At 46.8% G+C, this 22,269-nt stretch overlaps 1 protein-coding gene across 2 annotated transcripts in view; it reads left to right on the top strand.

Moving 5' to 3' along the window:
• RNF216 (ring finger protein 216) overlaps positions 1–22,269 on the top strand; it is a 126,022-nt gene that overhangs the window by 82,573 nt on the left and 21,180 nt on the right. For both annotated transcript variants that reach the window (XM_054041502.1, XM_054041503.1), the window contains exons 14-15: positions 12,933–13,030; positions 15,965–16,187. In XM_054041502.1, the coding sequence (XP_053897477.1) occupies positions 12,933–13,030; positions 15,965–16,187 (321 nt within the window). The remainder of the gene's footprint in view (positions 1–12,932; positions 13,031–15,964; positions 16,188–22,269) is intronic.

The raw sequence follows: 22,269 nt of genomic DNA, 5'->3' as shown, positions 1-22,269 counted from the left end.
ATTGCATTTAGGATTTAAGTGGATACCATTGAGAGGCCCACTCTGTTAAATGGAATAAGGTAATCAGTCCTGTGCATTTGGTGTAGCTGTGGGAGGGCTGGGCAGTGAGAGCTTTGAACTAGCCTGCTTGTATTTAATTATTTACTTTGGCTGGGAAGACTCTACCCATTATCTTGTATCAACTTAGCAAATCTAAAACCTGTGGTCAACTACATGTGACACTGGTAGCAAATGACTGAACTTGATACAACTTCCTGCCCCAGCAAAAAGCTAAATGGCTCCATGTATGCTCATTTAAATGTTATCGTCAGCATGAAGTCACAGGCTATATTTAACCTGCCTATATAAATCTAACCGAATGGCACACTTTCTGACTGCCCTAGAGTGCAGGTTGAAGCAGGTTGGTACGTGGAGGCCTTTCTCACTATGTATAAGCGGAACTGTTTGCTGAGCAAATTGGATGTCGCTTTTTTTTTTTTTTCCCCAGTGCTTATCAGCTCAAAGGAATAGGGCTGACTGTAGAATTAGATTGTGTTACTTTGGAGAGAAAAGCTGATCCGTACTGAAAAGTTTGTTACACAGCTCTTCATCTAGTTAGGGGGAAAGGACAAGATTCTGATGTGATGAAGATCGCTGCGTCTGATGCAAATAGTTCTAATCCCATTTAGTGCTCACATCTCCGTGTCTGCAGCCTTAGATGCCCATTTCTCATGTCTTCATCTATCAAACTCAGTTCAGAAATGGCGTTGAAATACGTTTTGAAATAAATCACACAACATTTCAAATGGTGAAATCTTTTAGGCTGGCAAGCAGCCAGGTTAAACCAGTGTTCTTTTCTACAAGTTTCTGTGTCTTAGATTCTAAATACAGACCGTCCACTTCCCAGGACAGTAAGTATGCAGTAGATTGATGGGCTACTCTGATAGAACTAATGCAGTTTCCAGACTTGGCTAGCAGTACCTCAGTACTGTTGGCTGGCAGTGTTTTCTTGCATGGAACTGCTGACATTCTTGTTGCATAGGTCTTGTTGCTGCAATCAAATGACCATTAGCCTAGCCTTTCTGAATCAGACCTCTGGAAAAACATTGTTGTCTCTGAAACCCATTTCTGATCTAAAGAATACAATTGATTATTGCGGAATACTCCAGCAGGCTACCAGTAACTTGGTAGCTCACCTCTAAAACCGAACCCGGTCATGGGAATTCACTAGACTTCTTTCTACAGCAGCTCAAGTTATGAGTGCCTAGTTGAGGGGGATCCAATAATTTTCTAATGGTGGTCCACGGACCAAGTGTGGAGGACGCTTTATCAGTTGCTTTTGCAGGGAGGAAGGTTAAATTTCACCTTTCTGATTTCTTGATGAGATTGGTTGAGTTAACTTCCTTAAAGGCAATACAAGCCTTTTTACAAACATTAAATATAGGGCTTGTCAAAAAACAGAAAAGCCATTTCACAAACCAATTTGAAGCTATTAATTTTGCAAGGCGTTAAAAGAGAACAGTTTTCTCCCCTTTTCTCTTCTCTCTGCCACTGAGTGCAGTAAAACGAACAATGTCCAGGGTGGCACTCTTAATTTTTTTTTCTTTCTTTTCTATTGTAACGTATCCAGCATTTGAAAAGATAGAGCTGCAAGGTTGGTTTTGTTTCCTCTTGCCACTTTAACTTTTCAAAAAAATATATGATTTTTGGAAAAGTTAGATTAGCAAAAGAAAACTGAAAGTGTGAGTGACATCATTCAGTCTGTTGCGTTCGGGGGAGGGGAAAGGGGGATAAAATGTCAACACTTTCAGTTTTGATGAACAAGCAACTTTGAAAAAACAGCTCTTCACTAAAAGTTTTTGTTTAAAAATCAATTTTTCATCAAATGTGCAAACAAACTTTGACTAGCTCTGATTTACAGTATGAAATTAAACAAGCCTTTCTTCACCCATATTTTAATGTTCAATCATTTGCACAACATAAACTTGCGTAGGTAATAATCTTGCTTAGCACAATCTTGGAAGCCAACCCAAGCTGGTTCAGGATTCCTGTCAACACCTGTCCTCCTAAAGAGACTTGGCTATGCTAAAAAGAGCGGAGGCTTCCCTCTTCCTAGGCTACACAGCTGTTGACAACATGTTTGATTCTTTTAGCACCTAGATTCTGTTTTGTCACATGGCAACAAGTACTGCCAGTCAAGTGTTCTTGTTAAAAAGATAAGCAGCTGCGATTACAGTTCTGGGTCTCTAGGGGGCAGCATTAACTGAGAAACAGATGAAACTTTCAGGAGGCGCATACAAAGCAAATTATCAGGGGAAGGAAGAAAATAGGCTTCATTTTAATACCTTCCAACTGGTAATTATATTTGAACCCTGTCCCCTTTGTGTACATAGCGGGTTATGTGCATTCTGCCATACTGCAGGTATACAGTGCATTTGGAGTTGGTACCTGCTGCCAGTGTTACACGGCTGAATCAACAGTGTTAATCCTCTTCTGGACTAAAGAGTGGATGTAGCAATCCACCCTAGGAAGAGGCTGTTTCCATATTGGCAAGTCTGGATGCCCAGAATCCTATTGCCAAGTTTCCATGCAACACACAGATAAGTACATATCCTTGTACATCTCTGCTGCTCGGATATCCATTTCTCTAGCTAAACTGGATTTTAGTTCAGTTTCTTTAACTTCACTGTTCTAGCTCTACCTGAGAGACCCTAGAAACAGTCCCATATGCTGAGTATTGTGGGCTTGTCGACATACAGAGGTTACACCCCATTTAATTATTTTATACTGATTTTAGCTAATCCAGTGCAGCTTTGTCTGGACACTCTTAATATCCGTTTAAAGCTAGTGATATGTGTCTCGCTTGCAGGGCCGGCTCCAGGCACCAGCTTAACAAGCAGGTGCTTGGGGCGGCCAAGGGAGAGGGGCGGCACCTGCGGCAATTCAGGGGCGGCAGGTCCCTCGCTCCCTCTAGGAGCGAAGGACCTGCCGCTGAACTGCCACCGCCGATCGCGGCTTTTTTTTTTTTTTTTTAACCATACGTCCCTATTTTCCCGGACATGTCCGGCTTTTTGGAATTTCCCCCCAGATGGGGATTTGACGACCAAAAAGCCGGACATGTCTGGGAAAATCCAGACGTATGGTAAACCTAGTTTTGTTTAAATACACTCTAAACACACTTTTTTTTTTTTTGCTTGGGGCGGCAGAAATGCTGGAGCCGGCCCTGCTCGCTTGCACTTCTCAATTAACTGCTTTAAAAATCGTACCCTTCGTTCAATGAATGAGTTCAGCTTTGTGTAGACCAGCCTTAAAATGCTACTCTGAGAGCACTGTGGTCCTCACTGCCTGTCAATGAAACTCTCAAAATCCAATCACCATTCAGGATGCATGAGGCAGCAGAGATTCTGTCGCTGGGGCACTCAGTAAATTCAAAATCCAGTTTACCTTTACCTAGGGTGACCAGATGTCCCAATTTTATAGGGACAGTACCGATTTTTGGGTCTTTTTCTTATATAGGCTCCTATTACCCCCCCATACCCTGTCCCGATTTTTCACACTTGCTGTCTGGTCACCCTACCTTTACCCTAATTCTGTACTCTGTTTACAGCAGATAATCGAACCCTCTTAGATGTAGGGTCCACACAGGAGTAGCTGCTACAGTATCCCAAGCTGTCATTCACATATTTTGGGAAATGTGCCGGACTCCCAGAGCAGCAGTATTAAGATGTCATTGAATGGCCACAACACAGCACTTTAATTAACCAACATACACGCTACGGCAAGTTACAGGGCCCCCCTTACAGCTGCCACTGAGAGTGGGAGGGTGGTGATGACAGACCAGTGGTGGAGCCTGCCGTTGATTTCTTCTGCATTTTGCTTGATCAGTAAATGGCCTTGTGTAAATTCTTATGCAATGAGAGGGAGCAAGCATGCAGGAATGCTGTGGGCAGTGAGTCAGGCATCTCTCTTTGTCTTCTTACATTTCACTCCATGCAGCAGTTATCTGGCCTGAATCTATAACAGTCAGTGTTGATCAGATAATCACAGTGTGAACAGCGCTGGCTTGGCAAGCAGGGGTGGAGGCTGATTGGTAAAAGTGTTGAATTTTTAGCTTTGCCAAATCATCTGTAGATTGGATCTTGAAGAGCTTTTTGTGTGGGTTGGGGGAGGGGGTAAGCAGGCTAATTTTATCACTGCTGTTTTGTTAGGGTTACCATTTTTTAAAATAACAAAGAGGACACTCCAAGCGCCTCCGCCCCCTTCCCCACCCCGGCCCCACCCCAACTCCGCCCCTTTCTCAAAGTCCCCGTCCCAACTCCGCCTCCTCCCCTGAATGCTCCGCCCCCCTGCTCCTCCCCCTCCCTTGCTTCCCGCGAGTCGAATGTTCACGGGAAGCCTGAGGCAGGCAAGCTGGGGCGGCGGGGCGCGAGGAGGTGTGGCCCAGTCCATCCCCGGCTCGGCTCGCGCACTGGGGGGCCAGCCCTAGTTCCAGCCGAGCATGCCGGCCCCGGCCCGCCCCGGCGGTTCCAGCTCGGCTCGGTCCCCAGGGCACCGGCCCCGGCCGAATGGTTGTGGCTCTGGCCTGGCTCGGGCCCTGGGGCGCTGGCCCCAGTTTCCAGCGGAGCGCCCCGGCCCCAGCGGCTCCAGCTCGGCTTGTGCCCCGGGACACGGGCCCTGGCCCCGGCCGAGCGGCTCCGGCCCCGGCGGCTACGGCTCGGCTCGGGCCCCGGGGCACCGGCCCCGTCCCCGTCCCCGGCGGCTCCAGCTCGGCTCAGGCCCCGGGGCACAAGCCGAGCGGCTCCGGCCCCAGCGACTCCAGCTCGGATCAGGCCCAGGGGCACCGGCCCATCCGGCACCGGCCCCCCCCTGAGCCGAGTGGCCGAGCACCACCGGCCCCAGCACGGATCCAAGACCCACGACCCCTCCCTATTTTCCCGCACATGTCTGGCTTTTTGGAATTTCCCCCCGGACGGGGATTTGATGACCAAAAAGCCGGACATGTCCGGGAAAATCCGGATGTATGGTAACCGTAGTTTTGTTTAAATGCATTCTAAACACACTTTATAGCTTAAGGCCTTGTCTACACTGCCACTTTAAAGCGCTGCAACTTTCTCGCTCAGGGGTGTGAAAACACACACACACACACACACACACACCCCCGAGCGCTGCAAGTTTCAGCGCTGTAAAGCCGCGCTCCCAGCGCTTAACGTTGCTAGTGAAGACATACCCTTAGGGCTGGTCTACACTAGGGGGGTGGATTGATCTAAGGCCTTGGCTACACTTGCAGATGTACAGCTCTGTGAGTTAAACCTGACTTCGTGCAGCTGAGTAGGGAAAGCGCTGCACTCTGCGCACTGTCGTGGCCACATTTGCGGCAACTGCAGCACTATTGGGAGTGGTGCATTATGGGCAGCTATCCCACAGAGCACCTCTTCCCATTCTGGCGCCATGGGTTGTGGGAAGAGGGCGTGGGTGCGAGGGATTCTGGGTCCTGTCCCAATGCCCCGTGATGCATCGCTTCGCATCCCAGAAATCCCTTTGTTTCCATCCACCTTTGGCACCATCTTTCAACGGTTTCTGTGCAGCGCGATCTGTCTGCGGGAAATGGAGTCCAAACTGCTGAGGCGTATGCTGACGAGTCTCGCCAGCACGTCACGTTTGGCTGTCGAATTATTCCTTAAGATCCAAAGTGACAGTGAGGGTGAGGAGTCCGACGATGCTATCAAGCTGCGTAATGCGTACGACACGAAATTGCTTGTGGCATTCACGGACATGCTCAGCACCGTAGAACGCCGCTTTTGGGCTCGGGAAACAAGCACCAAGTGGTGGGATCACATCGTCATGGAAGTCTGGGATGACGAGCAGTGGCTGCAGAACTTTCGGATGAGAAAAGTCACTTTCATGGGACTGTGTGAGGAGCTCGCCCCCACCCTGCGGCGCAAGGACACGAGATTGAGAGCTGCCCTGCCAGTGGAGAAGCTGGTGGCTATTGCAATCTGGAAGCTGGCAACTCCAGACAGCTACCAGTCGGTCGCAAACCAGTTTGGAGTGGAAAAGTCGACCATTGGAATCGTGTTGATGCAAGTTTGCAAGGCCATTAATCGCATCCTACTCAGAAGAACTGTGACTCTGGGTAAGGTGCAGGAAATAGTGGATGGCTTTGCACAAATGGGGTTCCCTAACTGTTTAGGGGCGATAGATGGGACGCACATTCCTATTCTGGCACCACCCCACCTAGGATCCGAGTATGTTAATTGGAAGGGGTATTTCTCTATGGTTCTCCAGGTGCTTGTGGATCACAGTGGGCGTTTCATTGACATTAACACAAGCTGGCCTGGAAAGGTGCATGACGCATGCATCTTTCGGAACATTTGGCTGTTCAGGAAGATGTAGGCCGGGACTTTTTTCCCAGAGCGGAAGATCACGGTAGGGGAAGTTGAAATGCCCATTGTGATCCTTGGAGATCCCGCTTACCTGTTAATGCCGTGGCTCATGAAACCCTACACAGGGAGCCTGGACAGCAACAAGGAACGGTTCAACTAAAGGCTGAGCCAGTGCCGAATGACTGTGGAGTGTGCCTTTGGCCGTTTAAAGGGCTGCTGGTGATCTCTGTATGGGAAGCTGGACTTGGCCAAAAACAGCATCCCCGCGGTTATATCCGCGTGCTGTGCCCTCCATAATATTTGTGAAGGGAAGGTTGAAAGCTTCACTCAGGCATGGACCTCCGAGGTTCAACACCTGGAGGCTGAATTTGCACAGCCAGAGAGCAGGGCTATTACAGGGGCCCAGCGCTGGGCTGCAAGGATTAGGGATCCCATGAGGGAGCAATTTGAGGCTGAAAACCAGCAGTGATATCTGGTACCCTGCACAGGGGTGAAGTGCAGTAGTTCCAATCTTTAGGAATCAGTGTCTGCTTAGCAGACTTACAGTGCCTGTTTATTTCCTGGGCTAAGGAGTCTTTATGCAATAATAAAGAATGTTTTCAAAGCCAAAGAATCCATTTATTGAAAAGAAAAAAAAAATTTATTGAAAAGAAACAAGGGAACAAGGTGGAGTGGGGAACGGTACAATCACAGATTCGCGTATGTCCTGTCTGGTGTGCTGTGCAGTGAGTGCTGCACTTCAGGACAGCTATACTGCATGGTGATGGGGGTTGAGTGCAGAGGGTAAGGGTCATGGTTTTCAGGGCTGGGTGGTGAAGATACTGGTGTTGGAGGCAGCGGGTGGTGTGAAGAACATGGAAGTTGGGGAAAGTGGATTGGAGGTGACAGTGGGGCACAACGGAAAGAGTTTTGGGACAAGGGCTGTAGGGGGCGGTAGCGTTTGCATTTGCGGTACTGCTTCTCTTTCTGCATGGCTACCAGCTCCTGGATAGCATCTGCTTGGCGCTCCAGGATGCTTATGAGCCTATCAGTGCTTTGCCGCTGGTGCGCTGCATTTTCCTGGCGGATCCTGCTTTCTCTCTCCCTCCAGTCCTGTGCTTTCTCATTCTCTTTAATAGATTGCTGCATCACTTCTTGCAGCATGTCGTCTTTGCTTTTTCGCGGTCTCTTCCTGAGTCTTTGCAGTCTCTGAGCAGGTGATAAGAGGGACGGCTGAGGTCTCAAGGTTGATGCAGCTGTATAGGCAAAATACAACATTTAACAGAGGCAGCATTGTTTATACCAGACAGAGTAATGATTCCCCCCGCACTTAACAAGTAGAAAACACACAGAGTCTACACAATAGCATAATTTTCCCGTCCGAAACAGAGCGCACACATCCCACGGGAGCCTCAAAATGGTGAGTAAGGGGGACTGATTGTTTCAGGGTTGCACTGTCCTCTGGGTTTCTGTGCCTTCGGGAGAGCCAACAGCTTCAGGGGGCACCTATGCTGAACACTGTCCCAACATTTTCCACAGGAGTTCGTCCTGGACGATATCTCGCTGCTGAGGGTGACCTGGAAAGCAAGGGAGGGTCTTCTACTGCAATGCGGCTTCCGCCCTGGCCCATATGCCGCTTGCCTGTGTGCAGCAATGGTCCCCCCGCCCTCGCGGCACAGTGGCGCGGACACGTTAGCCTGGCTGGGACAAGGACCACAGTGGCTCTCCCGATAAACCTGCGCAAGCGCATTGCACACGTTCTGGATGAGACATTCGAAGAGATTACCGAGGCTGATTACCACATCAATGCACCATTCCGCATCTAGGCATGCATGCCTAACTCTTCTCTCCCAAAGAGCCCGCACCAAAAAAATTCCTTCCCGGAAAAAAAAAAAAGCTTACTGGGAACCTGCTCTTCTGTCTGTCCTCCACCAAGTACTGGCCGCTGCGACTGGCTACCTTCCTCCTGGCTCAAGAAGAGCTCCTAGCTGCATGGCTCCAGGGATTCCGGGGTTTCTCCATCCGGCCCACCACCATCACTCCCGTTTTCCTCCTCCTCCTCCTCCTCTCCCCCCTTCCCCCCACCGGCTCTGAAGTGTCCATGGTGGTGCTCAGAGTGGAAGTGGGGTTAACCCCAAGTATCGCATCCAGCTCTTTGTAGAATTGGCAGGTCGCGGGGGGAGCACCCAAGCGGCCGTTTGCGTCGCAGGCTTTGCGGTAGGCACTCCTTCACTTAGATCCTGCACTGCAGGGCGTCCCGGTCATGGCCCCTTTCCATCATGTCCTTTGATACCTTCCTGAAGGTATCATAATTCCTACGGCTGGAGCGCAGCTGGGACTGTACAGCTTCCTCCCCCCAAACACTAATGAGGTCCAGCAACTCGCCATTGCTCCATGCTGGGGCTCGCTTGGTGCGTGGAGGCATGGTCACCTGGAAAGATTCACTGATAGCACTCCATGCCACGCTGGGCTGAGCAAACAGGAAGGGGATTTTTAAAATTCACGGGGAATGTAAAGGGTGGGTCACATGACTGGTTACCTGAGGCCAGGGCAGTAGAGTTTGAACTGATGACCAGAGTGGCTAGAACAGGCATTGTGGGATACTGCCGAATAATTCTGGAGGCCATTCACAGCGCATTGGGCGGCCACACTGGCGCCGCAGCGCAATACTCGCTATTCCTCTCGGAGAGGTGGAGTACATGCAGCGCTGCAACCGCGGAGATACAGCGCTGCAAATGCCTTGCCAGTGTGGACGGGGAGTGAGTTACAGCGCCGGGGGAGCCTTTACAGCACTGTAACTCGCAAGTGTAGCCAAGGCCTAAGATACACAACTTCAGCTATGTGAATAGCGTAGCTGAAGTCGAAGTATCTTAGATCGATTTACCTTGGGTCCTCACAGCACGGGATCAACAGCCGCGGCTCCCCCATCAACTCCGCTACCGCTGCTCGCTCCAGTGGAGTTCCGGAGTCGACGGGGAGCGCGTTCGGGGATCGATATAGACGCGATATATCAATCCCCGATAAATCGATCGCTACCCGCTGATACGGCGGGTAGACTGGAAGTACCCTTAGTGTTCATTCTGGCACAAGTATCAAGCCATTTAGAGGGCTGCAATTAGACTTTTGCACATGCAGCATCTTGGAATAACTGGCAAGGGATTGTCTGTTTTGATCTTTCTGCTGAATGCGAATGTGCTAGCCTTACCTCTGGCCCCAAATAGGAAAGCTGTGTAACTACTTCTCTTCTCCTGGAAACAAAGGGTCATCCTGAGCCGCAACATGTTTGTGCTAATCACAGCAGCTTCCTGTCCGCCTGCAGGAAACAGGAGCCACTACCTTCAATAGATGTACAGTGAAAAGATTACATTACGTGATTGAAGGGTTCTCCAGCACATCCTCCTTTCTCTTCTCCCTGCTCAATGTTTTAGTGAATTGTCCCACCCTACCTGGCAAGCTTGGGCAGATGCAACCAAATAATCAGTACTTAATATCCCCCTTATTATCCATAGTCATTCTGGAACTGTTCAGTAATGCAATGGCCTTTTAGAGGACAATGTGTTTATTGGCTAATCTAGACAAGCTGACTGTTACACTGAAAGCTCGGTGCTGGTAACACAGAGAACCTAAACTGCTAAAATAGCAGGTGAATGGATGAGTTAAAGGAATGCAGAAAACCAGGTAAAATAAATACCAAACAAAAATAAACTCACTGTCTTGGAAACATACCGCAAAATTAACTTTCCCAAGTTAGGCGCCAGAATGAACAGAACTGTAAGTAGGCGGCATTGTCCCCTGGCCTGGGAGTCGGCAAACTGGGTTCTGTTCCTGGTGTGACACTGGGCAAGTCACATCTCCTCTGTTTATCCTCACGCTTTTTGCCCTTGTCCTTTTAAAGTGTAAGCTGTTAGGGATAAGGGGGGGCTTTTCGTGTGGTTGTATGTTGGGCCGCACAGATTAGGCAATCTTGGTTTGGACATGTAGGTGCTATTGTAATACAAATAAATAATTCAGGCTGGCTGTAAAATTCAGCCTGGAGTGCTGCATATAAGAAAACAGAGACAGTAAAGAAATGCACTTTCTCTTTATGAAACAGAGCTGCTTTGTAAAGCGCAAAAAGCTTCTTAATAATGGGCTAGACTTTCACTGTTCAAACTGAGCAATGATCAGAGACCTATGGTTACTTAGTATTAAAGCGAAGATTTTGTCAGATATTTTTAGTAAAAGTCACAGACAGGTCAGAAGCAACAAAGTCAAATTCATGGAGGCCCGTGACTTGTCCCTGACTTTTACTAAAAATATCCGTGACACAATGGGGAGCCATGGGGCAGCTGCAGGGGCTGACTGACAGCTCCTGGGGCCCACCACCAGTGGGGGCTTGGAGCTCCAGGGTCCCCCGCCACCCGTGGCTCTGAGTTGCGGGGTATCCGCGGTCAGGAGCAGCAGGGTTCCCCAGCCACCCACGGCAGCTTGGAGCTGGGGGAGCCCCCGCAGTTCCTGGCTGCTGTGGGGGGGCAGAGGGACTGAAGTCACGGAGGTCTTTGGAAGTCACGGATTCTGTGACAAAATTGTAGCCTTAGTACATGTAAACGCTCAATAGCTGAGCTAGTCAATTCAATTCCTATAACAGAGCTCAATGCAAAATGTCCAGGCCTGTGATCTTGGTAAAACACCGTGAGACTATTAGGTGGCCCATCAGGCCAGATTCATAGTGGTAGAAACAATATGGAATGTTTGCAAAAGCTATGCAGAGTATCTTTGGGGGAGAGCTCATTAGAATTCAATTTCAGCTGCACTTAACCTACCTCTTGTATTGGTTAACAGCTCACTTGTTCAAATATTGATTGTGAAGGATCCCAGCAGTGTATAAGGCAATAATTGCCATTTCTTTAGGCATGGTGGAAGCTAAGGGGAGAAACTGGACACATTTTAATTCCCTTTACTGGGAGTGCAGCACCATCTCTCGCTCCTTTGTTGTGGAGGAACAAGTCCTCCTGGGAGCAGAAGATGAGAATTCTATTTGGAAGTAAATTGAAGTCTCTGTGGTCTAAGGGAGACAGGAGTGGCAGAAGATTCCCTAAAAGTGGGGAGGCCACCGGCACCTGAACCATGGCCCTGTCCTCCCACCCCACCCCTTCTCCTCGAGGCCCTGTCCCCTGTTTGCTCCTCTCTGCTCCCTACCCCCCATTGCTCGCCTTATGGCTGGTAAAAAGTGGGGTGGCCGTGGTCCCCTGGCCCCTCCCCATTCCAGTGCCCCTGAAGGGAGATGGGGGGGGGAGGGTTAGGTATCTACAGTGTTTGAGGCAAGGATGGGAGCAATGTTAGCAAAACACCAATGTTGAGAAGCAAGTGGAATGATTTGGCATGAGACTGAGTAGTACCTGATTCCTCAGAAAGGTATTATCTATGATACAATGAGACCCCTGGAGTTGTTAAACAATCAGTAATAATTGAATCCTGGTTGGAAAGACATGGGGTGTCAAGAGGAAATGGGTTGTATTTTGAGTTGCACTGGACTTGGCTATCTTCTCTTCAGGCTCCGAACTACTGCTTCTACCCCATATATGGAAACTGTGGTAATTTATCAGGTTAGTCAGCCAGGAAATGAGCATATATATATATATATATATATAAATAGGTATACATATAAAATATTTTTTAACTGTTTGCTGATCAGAGGATGCTAATGGCTCATTTTTCATCCCTCAAATAGAAATAGATTAGTTAGTGTCAAGACTCCCTCCCTACCCTGTTTTGACATCTTTCGTGACCCCAGTGGGTTTACAAACCCCAGATTGGAAAAGAGAGAATCTACAGGGAAGAGAGGATGGGTTTATTCCAAACTTCTGGTTAAATTATCACTTCTGCTCTGGTTAAGGATTCATAATAATTGGCTCAGATTCCTTCTCCATTCTCCAACTGTCTGCCCACATGCTGCCTTTAAGTATCAGGCCACTGTTGTATTTAAAGTTTACTGCTCTCTTAATTTTGTGAGGACTTGCTAAGCAGGACCTTGGTTTGCTTTGTGGGCTGGGTGACATGGAGATTCCAGTGCACCTGAGAAGTGGTGCTAGGCTTTTCATTATGACCATGCTATGGAAACCCTCCATTTCTCATGATGAGTATCCTCTCAAGTTGGGGAGGGTTAGCACCATTTTGGAGTTCCCCTCACGTTGACTAAGACAGCTGCAGTTTGCACCATATGTACATCTTAGTCCCTCTAAACTTCTCCTAGGCTTCACCCGTTAAAAATGGCAGGCAACCACTCACCCCGAAACTTGTTCAGCTAAGCGTTCCTGGCCACGTCTTACATAGCTATTGGTGACGGCTTCTTACCTAGAGCCCATTGTTAAGCGATTACTGTAATAGCGGGAAGCTCCCAAATTCCTCTTGCACTTTCCCCATCATTGGGGTCTCTAGCTGCGTGCTGATGGTTTGCCAAACTCGGCTGCTGCTGGTGAATCTCTGCTGTATGTTGTAGGCCTGATCTTTCAGCGCAAGTCTCTGCAGTTTGGGGAGCACCCTCACAAGCTTTGCTATTCAGTGATGTGTCTGGGATGGTCTCTTCCCATTAACACATGTTGTTCTCCTCAGGAAACCTGCAGGAAGTGCCAGGGGCTATGGAAGGAGCACATGAATCTTACCTGTGAACAGCTGGCTGAGAAGGATGACATAAAATATAGAACATCTATGTAAGTAACTTCCCGAATCTGGAAAAACTGGAAACTTATTCTAGCTTCTAATGTGGGTTAGGCAAGAAACCATCTGTGTCGCTAAATTCAGTAAAAAGTATTGTGTGTATGAATACATAAAGAGAGCCCTTGTTTGTATATTAATAAGGCCCTTGACTTTGTGTGGGTATAGTTACATTCCACTGAGAGGGTTCTGGGGACATGAAAAATGAACAGGTACCAGGCTTCTGTGATAGAATATCCATGAATGATTTTCAGCAATGTAGTCCGTGAGGTAAATCACGATGATATACCAGAACACTGTTGATTCATTTAATCTTGCAGCAGCTAGTACCTGTTCATTCAGAGGAAATGAAACCTTAATACTGCATCTGGCCGATTTATGTTGTGTCGTACACACAGAGGAGGGGTGCTCAGAGACACACAGTAATCCTTAGTTCGGCACCAAGTCGCTTGTTAATGTTCAGTGCTAATCTAAACTGATGATGCAGTGCGGTTTGCCTAGGTGTCACTTACACAAAACTCTCCCCCACACACACACACACACATTTTACATGCTGTTACAAGCTAGGGATTATTCTGTGAAGATTTTTATAGACCTTTATTTGAAATGCAGATGCTAAAACGTAAGGAGTTTCATAAAATCTCTTTTGGAGTCTGATCTCTGTCCATACAGTAGCGGCAGCCAAAATATTCTGGAATCTCTGTCATTGGAGATTTGTCAGAGCAGACTCGACAAACACCTGTCAGGGATTGTCGAGATAATACTTAGTTCTGCCTGGAGTGCAGGGGATTGAACTAGATGACCTCTCGGGGTCCCTTCCAGTCCTACGATTCTATGATTCTAATTGTAGAAAGTAAGTGGGAGTTGCGATATAAAACTGCTGGTCTGGCATATTGGAATTAGAACAGCCTGCTGCTGTTAATTTGGTCTCTTTTTCTCTTGGGTGTATCCCAGTCTCTAGTAATATTGTATCTTGTCATCTCTGATCTGGTATTTAGTGTGCTTGGGGCAGGCAGAAATCGAGTTTCAATACTAGAATTGAACTGTGGAGGTTTTAGCATTGTGAGTCCCAGTGAAGCCTCTTCATTCATCCCTCGGTACATATATTTTCAGCAAAATATTAACTTTCGTGGGCATCATTCAGTATCTTTCTGCCACTCCTTTCCCAGTAGAAAAGGGGAAGTCAGAGTATTGTGACTGTCATGTCCCAGATAAGAAGGGAAAAGTAGCTTTAAAACCTTTTAGAGTTTTGCCTTCAGTAGTTGTCCAGATGAGATTTCACGTGTGAAGACAATAAAGCTTCCTGTTGAATATAAGGAAAAGGAAGCACAGCTGGAGTTCGGGCCTAGCTTCCTGCCTTGTTCAGAGTTTCCAAAAATGTACAAACAGCATCCTGTTAAGAGACCGAGGGAGGAGCAGCAATCGGAGCAGATTCAGTTCCATGGACTGCTTTTTCTGTCCATTCCTAATACAGATCCAAGTATTTGGATGAAATTCAGAGAGGGTGTGGATCCTAGTTCATTATCCACTACAGTCTAAAACTTAACGCTAGGTCTGAAGTTGATGTTAATTGAATTGTGAGAAATTAATGATGCTGGCGAGAGCAAGGGATATTATGGGATATTATGGGCTGTGACCGTGAAGGTTGCCTCCACACTACTCCGCTAGTGCACCTCAATACAACACAGCCTCTGCTGATGAGCTCCAGACGGCTTTGATCAGGCTGATTGTGTGCTGAACTTGTGTCCACATCACAAGTCCACTAGATTGACTGACTGACTGACTGACTGACACACACCCACACCCACCCCCCATGGAAATGTAGCTTGTTCCATATGCAGCCAAGGCAAAAGAATCCATCTCTTTCAATACCAGTGCAGCACCTCCACTGGGCTACTGTGATACTTTCCTCAGTCTCCAACCTATTGGTTTGGACTTTCCTAGTATCGCTTTCTCCTAGGTGGTGAATTTAGCCTGGCCTGGATCTCATAATCAGAAATAGATTTCTCAGCCCTCATGGTGACAGGAACTAATTGCCAAGACTTTTCCTTCCAATTCCCACACCAAGATAATATAGTTAATGGAGCCCTTCCAGTGGATTATACCCCAAGAATTATAATCCTAGAATTATGTCCGTCGTCCGCAAACCATCTCCCAGAGGGAAGGGTTGTGCAGTGTCATTGTTGGGACCAGACACTTCCAGATAATGTTCTGGATTCCAGCTTGTATTCTGTGCTATCATAAAGCCTATGTGCAGATCTTTGAACAGTAACATCTAGAGAGTCTTTGTGGGAATGGGGGTAGACTCAAGAGGGATAAAATGCCCATTCTCCATTGGAAAGACTTGATTTTTCTTTAATTTCTGGTGAATAAAGAAAAGGAATGTCCAAAAATCTCAGGCCTAGCCGACTAAAAATTGAAATATATGTTCATGGCAACTTGGTAACCAAAGCAACAGCCAGACACAAAAGCTGGAGTTAGTGAATGACATTACTCAGTTTGCGTTCCCTGCACCTTTATCTCCTTGACTATATTTCTGTGCAGCCAAGTCAAGAATCCACGTGCCCTTTGCACCTTTGACTTTGGTTTGAAATTCTTTCCAAGCCACAGCTTAGCCGTGCTGCATTTTGGCTCACTTGGAAACCAGATTTAAGCCTGTAGAATGTAACCGGTGATTAACTTCCTTTCACTCAATTTGTTTTCTACTCCTCAATTTGTTTCCTACTCCAAATACAGTTCAGCCCAGACCTCCTTGGAACAACACGAGGCTTTGGAGACGAAGTAGGGAGAAACAGGACTGTCTAAGAAGTGAGGGGGAAATTAGGGAAAGTGCTATTGAGAGAGCTGGGTTCTCATTACTCACGCTGAGAGTAGGCAAAGCAAACATACCGCTTCCAACTTCTTTCCCTTTTACCCCTCTTATGTTGCAGAGAAGAAAAAATGACTGCAGCCAGAATTAGAAAATGCCATAAGTGTGGGACTGGCCTAATTAAATCTGAGGGTTGCAACCGCATGTCCTGTCGTTGTGGTGCCCAAATGTGCTACCTCTGCCGAGCCTCCATTAATGGGTATGACCACTTCTGCCAACATCCTCGATCACCAGGGGCCCCTTGCCAGGATTGTGCAAAATGCTCTCTCTGGACCGACCCCACGGTAAGTGATGAACCAATCATGGACTATTACAGTCACTGTTGAGTATTAATACCTTGTGTTAGGAGCTCTCCACCGTATGAGCTCTGTTTACAGATCAGCATAGGTACAGGTTTAAGACAGCACAACCATTTCCTTTCATCAGGGCCAGCCAAATTGCTCTGGTAAAGGACCCCAGTATTCCCTTTAACAAAGAAAAAACTGAAAGACTTCTAGTAAAGATGCTTCTCCAGTCGGGAATGCTAAGAACAATGATCATGGCATCTGGGTGGCAGGACAGGCGTGCAGCAAAGAGGAATGAGGTGTGTATTTAGGGCAGCGGATGGGAGTTGGGATTCCAGGGATCTATTCCCAGTTCTGTGTCTGGCTCCTTGTTTGACTTTTGGGGAAATCGCTTGCTCTCTGTGCCTGATTACCAATGAGATATGGGTATCGTGACTCTGGGTGTGGATGGATGAGTGAATGTTTGTAAAGTGCCTGAAAGGTACAAAGTTACTGGTATAACGTATCAGTTATGTCCGCTCTTGCTGCTTTTGGCAGTGCTTACGTTGAGGAGGACTGGAGTATCGCTCTAACGTGGGAGGCTGTAATAGGTATAATAATCAGGGAAGTCACATTCCTGAAGATTTTAATTTGTACAGAGCCAGAAAATGGGATGGGGGCAGAAGAAGGGAGTTGAGAGCTTCTTGCTGCCAGGAAGCAGCCTTAAAACAGCAAAGCTGCAAGCCAGTTTTCCCCAGTACTTGCCTGAGCTTGACTGGTACAAACTCTTCACCCTTGAAGGAGTAGCAGCACTAGGACCACAGTGGGTTACCAGAGCTTCACTGGTTCATCTTTATGCACCTCTTTGACTTCCTTACTCTGTGAACCGCCCTGCGTTGCTGCCATCCTTTAGGTGAACATCCCCACCGTCCCTCCCCTCTACCTGCAGGCTCTCAGGAGTTTCCAAATAATTCTGAACCCAGCTAGGTTCAATCGCTCCACCCCCCGCCCCCCCCAAAAAAGTTGCCTTTTTCCTGACTTCTCCCAGCACTGAATAGTTTTTGCCCAGAACAGAGCCAGACAATGAACTAACTACACCTTTTCCCCGTGCCACAGCCAAAGTACTTCTGATGCCTGTTCCTTCAGTGTCCAAACAGTCTAATTCCACTGTTCCATTTCCCATCAGGACATGATTCTGCAAGTCAGGAACAGTAGAGCTTCCTCGTTTCCCACAAGGCTGCTGATTGTATTCAGCAATGGCATCTCTGCAGAGCCGGGGAGAACACAAGGGCATTCAAAAAGCTCATACTGTACTTAGAATAAAACAAAGCATATACTGTCATCTAGCCCTCTTCCTCTGTTTAATTAACCAGCGTGGCAAAGCAAAATTTCCCACTCTCAGCTGGGAGGTGGCACTGCCAACTTTTTTGGATGACAGAGCATTGGCTAGCTGAGGAGTTGAAGCTGGGTGAGTTCTCCGTTCAGTGTACACAGGGGTGCCATGAAACACATGGGACAGTGTAGGCTTTTAAGCTGAAATTGTAAATGGATTTTTGTGTATTAACTCCTTTAAAAAAAAAAAAAAAAAGTTTCAAAGAGAATAGGTGAAAGGGTATAGGGCAGATAATTCAGCCTTGCCCCAGCTCTGCTCTAGCATGGGGAGTGGGGGTGTAGGGGAAAGAACAAGACAGAGAAAGTAACCCGAGGTCAAGGAATGCAAGATGCAAACTGAGTTGTGTATCTCATAAGGGGAAATCGAGAGAGGCAGAAGAACATCAGGAACCCTATCGGGGCTCCTATCCTCTGTCTTGGTGACCTCATTTCAGTGAATCGGTACCTTGCTCAGCACTGTGCCCCCGTGCTCCACGTCTGGACACCGTTGTCATTTGTGTGTGTCCCTTTCACCCCTTGTCCGTGCAATCCTTTTTAGTTTTTTCTTTCCTTTCTAACCCTCTTTATTCCTTAATCAACAGAAGGCTCCATGCTGCTTGGTATGGAGTTGGAGTGTCCATGGTTGGATCATGTGCCCTCGTAAGCAAACTTAGTGCTAAGGGTACAGAAAATAAAAGCCTGAGCCACTCAGCTGCTTCCTGAATCTGCAGCCCTGTGCATGCGAGCAGCTCCTGCCCAGCTATCAGTATTCCGGAGTGCTGCAATCATGAAATGGACGTGTGCATTCAAGTGAGGCTTTTATTAGAGGCAGGGCAGATCTAGAAGCAAGCTGCTCTCTCCCCCTTCGCTGCTCATTTTGGTCTATAAATGTACACCCTGGACTAGTTCAGCATCTCCCTTCCCCCCACTACTGAGGTTAGGGCAAACAGAGTTACCACGTTCTGGTTGTCTTATTAACAGAGCAAGAAATGGTAGCTATGGTGCAGGAGTCCACTTTGCACTTTCATGAAAATGCATTTTAACTTGTTGTTACATTTTGGGATGGTTGATCGCCTTGGTGAAGAAGAACCCATTATGGAGGCGTTGGTAGAGACCCCGTAGTTAAGACCAATTTCTGTTTTGTCCTTAAAGCCAGGAATTTAACCTCTGTGTTGCATGAAAAATACCAAGTATCCTTCCCCAAACTTAGAACACTCACTCTTTGAGTCTAGAACAGGGGTAGGCAACCTATGGCACGGGTGCCAAAGGCGGCACGCAAGCTGATTTTCAGTGGCACTCACACTGCCCAGGTCCTGGCCACCGGTCTGGGGGGCTCTGCATTTTAATTTAATTTTAAATGAAGCTTCTTAAACATTTTAAAAACCTTATTTACTTTACATACAACAATAGTTTAGTTCTATATTATAGTCTTATAGAAAGAGACCTTCTAAAAACGTTAAAATGTATGACTGGCACGCGAAACCTTCAGTTAGAGTGAATAACTGAAGACTCAGCACACCACTTCTGAAAGGTTGCCGAACCCTGGTCTAGAATGAGTCTTCTGAGACTATACAAATGAATCTGTTAATTAGTTTGTTAAAAATTAATTAAAAACTGAGTCCTTTAAAACATTTAGCATTTTCATTCTTTGTCCCAAATGGTCTCACCAGAATAATGCAGGCACTTAAATCTTTCTATATCGTCAAAATAATTTAAATCTGGTCCACGGGCAATATTTTAAAAGATTAAGTTGTAACGAAGATAAGTTATTAGTGATTGTATCTAATGGTTATGGTTCTATAAGCAACAGACAAGCTCAGGCAACTACTAAGTGGGGCCATTGTGACATACGGGATAATTTAACCAATTATCACCTCTGCAGCTAATTTGCATTCAATTCTGTTAGTTGTCATGAGTTAGGGATATGAGGGAGGCTGGACTCACATGCCAACAGCTCTCATTGGTAGACTGCTTGGCCCAGCTGTCACTTCAGATGTTCTGTGGCCACATGCTGTCTTGAAAGCCTTTCCGTGGTACTGCAGCCTCGATTCCATTGCACACTCAGGCAGTGCTGCCGGGAGTTCTGAAAGCACAGAGACATTGGGACTCTAGTTCCCTGCCCCCTGGCACATACTGCTGGTCTCACTAAGGCCACCCTCTAAGCCCATAAATCAGTTGCAAATTAAAGGCCAGATTTTACCAGTATGCTCAGCTGGTCTGTGCTGATCTGATGATGCGACACCGCTGTAAACCCAAATGACTCATGGAATTTGACTGTTTTGGTGAACCAGTGAATCTGCCCTTAGGAGTTTAAAAACGTTAAAATGTTTGTTTAATATTACCTGTCTTCAAATTATTGGAAATATTGCACGGTAGCCTTTACGTTGAGTTTCTTGTTTCGGGGTCATGACATTATAAAACACTTAGGAAATTCCCAGACAAACTATGTTAAGCTGGAGTTAAAGTTGAGAGTATGCTTGAGTAACTTAAGGCAAAAATCATTCCACAGACGTTGCAGTTATCCCCAAATCAAGCATTATAAACAGAGGAAATTCAGAGTTAAGCTTATACATAAAAAACTCCAGACATGTTAAGGTAAGAAATGTACAATTAAGACACTCAAACAACTTTAACTCTGCTGGGGGGAAGTGGGGGGAGGACTCTCTCTAAAAAACAGTTTAGTCTAATGCGGGACCACAAAATCTAAAATGCCTTAGTCATAATACTGTGGTTATTGCATATCATCCACTCAGGCCCTTCAAAACTGAATGGCTGTTATTTTAATAACTCTGCATCTCTTTGTGTGACAAATCTGAGGAACTGTCAGAGGTTTTGGAACAAATTGATAAAGCAGAAGTAGTAAGTCACCAGGACCAGATGGTATTCACCCAAGAGGTCTAAAGGAACTCAGATATGAAATAGCAGGACTACTAACTCTGGTATGTAACCTATTGCTTAAATCAGCCTCTGTACCAGATGACTGGTGGAAAGCTAATGTGATGCCAGTTTTTTTCAAAAAGGCTCTAGAGGTGATCCTGACAATTAGACTGGTAAGCCTGACTTCAATGCCAGGCAAATTGGTTGAAACTATAGTAAAGAACAGAATTATCAGACACATAGACGAACATGGCTTCTGTAAAAGGAAATCATGCCTCTCCACTCTATTAGAATTCTTGGAGGGTGTTTCACAATGCACAGTCAACCTGTGGAACTTGTTGCAAGGGGATGTTACGAAGGCCAAAAGTATAACTTGGGTTCAAAAAAGAATTAGATAAGTTCATGGGGGATAGGTCCATCCATGACTATTAGTCAAGATAGTCAGAGACACAACCCCATGTTCTGGGTATCCCTAAACACCTGACTGCTAGAAGCTGGGACTGGATGATGGGGTGAATCACTTGATAGAGTGCCTTGTTCTGTTCACTCCTTCGGAAGCATCTGGCACTGGTCGCTGTCAGAAGAGGGCGTACTGGGCTAGATGGACCATGGGTCTGACCCACTATGGCCATTGTTATGTTCTTATGCCAATGTGTTCTCTAGCAGCACCCCCTCTTCCTGCAGTACTGCATCTACCCTGTCCCCTTTATGATACAGAACTGCCTTTATCCCCCTTTCCTGTTGCATGAAGGAACGCACAAGAAATAGTCTGCGCCTGGTGCTCCTCAGGCTCTCCACAGCTGATCTGGGAATGATTTGAAACCAAAACCTTTAATCCTTTGGAAGTCTCTTTCATGAAATCATTTCAAGTTTATTAATAACGGCTGTGGCCACACATACATGGAAAAAAGAGAGCATTAAAAAAACCAGAAAGGGAGGCCCTGGTGGATAAACCCATTCAGCGTCATTTTTCTAAAGCAAAAAAACTCAACCCAGAAATAATGAGTGGGTCTGTCCTTTCTCCTTTTGCATGAGGCTGGCAGACATTTTTCTGTGACGCTCGGTAATTAAAGACGGTACAAAAAACCCTGCAGATAAAACAGTATTTTGAAAAGCTTCATTGATAGCATAAAATAGATTCTATTTTGGGAGCTGCGGTTGGGATTTAGCCTCTGTCTGTGACTTGTGAATCTTTCCTTTATCCTTTGACACTGCAGTTTCTCTTCCCTGATGTTTTTGGCTTCACTGTGTGCATGCACGGGGCTGCTGAAGCAGTAGATGCGTGTGTTCTTTTCCTCCTCAAAAGCATTGTCAGAATTTGCTTTCCATTTGTTGCAATGAAAAGGTGCTTTCCCTAGCAACTGAACCCAGCTCTTTATTTAATCTCTCCACGAATCTGCCACGAGCGCTAAGTCAGAGCCATCCTCTTCCTCCGTGCTTGGCATACTGTTTTGTGCATTCCTTTGAACTCAAAAGAGAAGCAGCTGAAAGGAAGAGCCTTCTTTCTCTAAGATGTAACCAGATCCTTCCCTTGTTTTTGGAATCCCTCCTTAAAGTAGAAAAGTGGTCAGCTAACAGTCCAGCACTCTTCTTCGTTCTACTCTCTGCGTCACGTGTCTTTCATTTGACTGGCAGAACTTGGTGAGACACTTTGCATACCCACGTATTGGATTCAGGGCCAGATCTAAGGGCTAGTCTACACGGGCAACGGTAAAGCGCTGCCGTGGCATGTGGCTTGGTAGTTGCGGCAGAGCGCTGGGAGAGAGCTCTCCCAGCACTCTAAAAAAAACTCACCTCCACGAGGGGCGCGGCTCCCGGCGCTGGGGCACTGTCTACACTGGTGCTTTACAGCGCT

The sequence above is a fragment of the Malaclemys terrapin genome, chromosome 10 (genome assembly GCF_027887155.1).
Source record: "Malaclemys terrapin pileata isolate rMalTer1 chromosome 10, rMalTer1.hap1, whole genome shotgun sequence".
In the NCBI taxonomy this organism is placed as follows: domain Eukaryota; kingdom Metazoa; phylum Chordata; order Testudines; family Emydidae; genus Malaclemys; species Malaclemys terrapin.
Note: the sequence above shows the minus strand (reverse complement) of the source record. Positions and strands in the feature narration are given on the sequence as shown.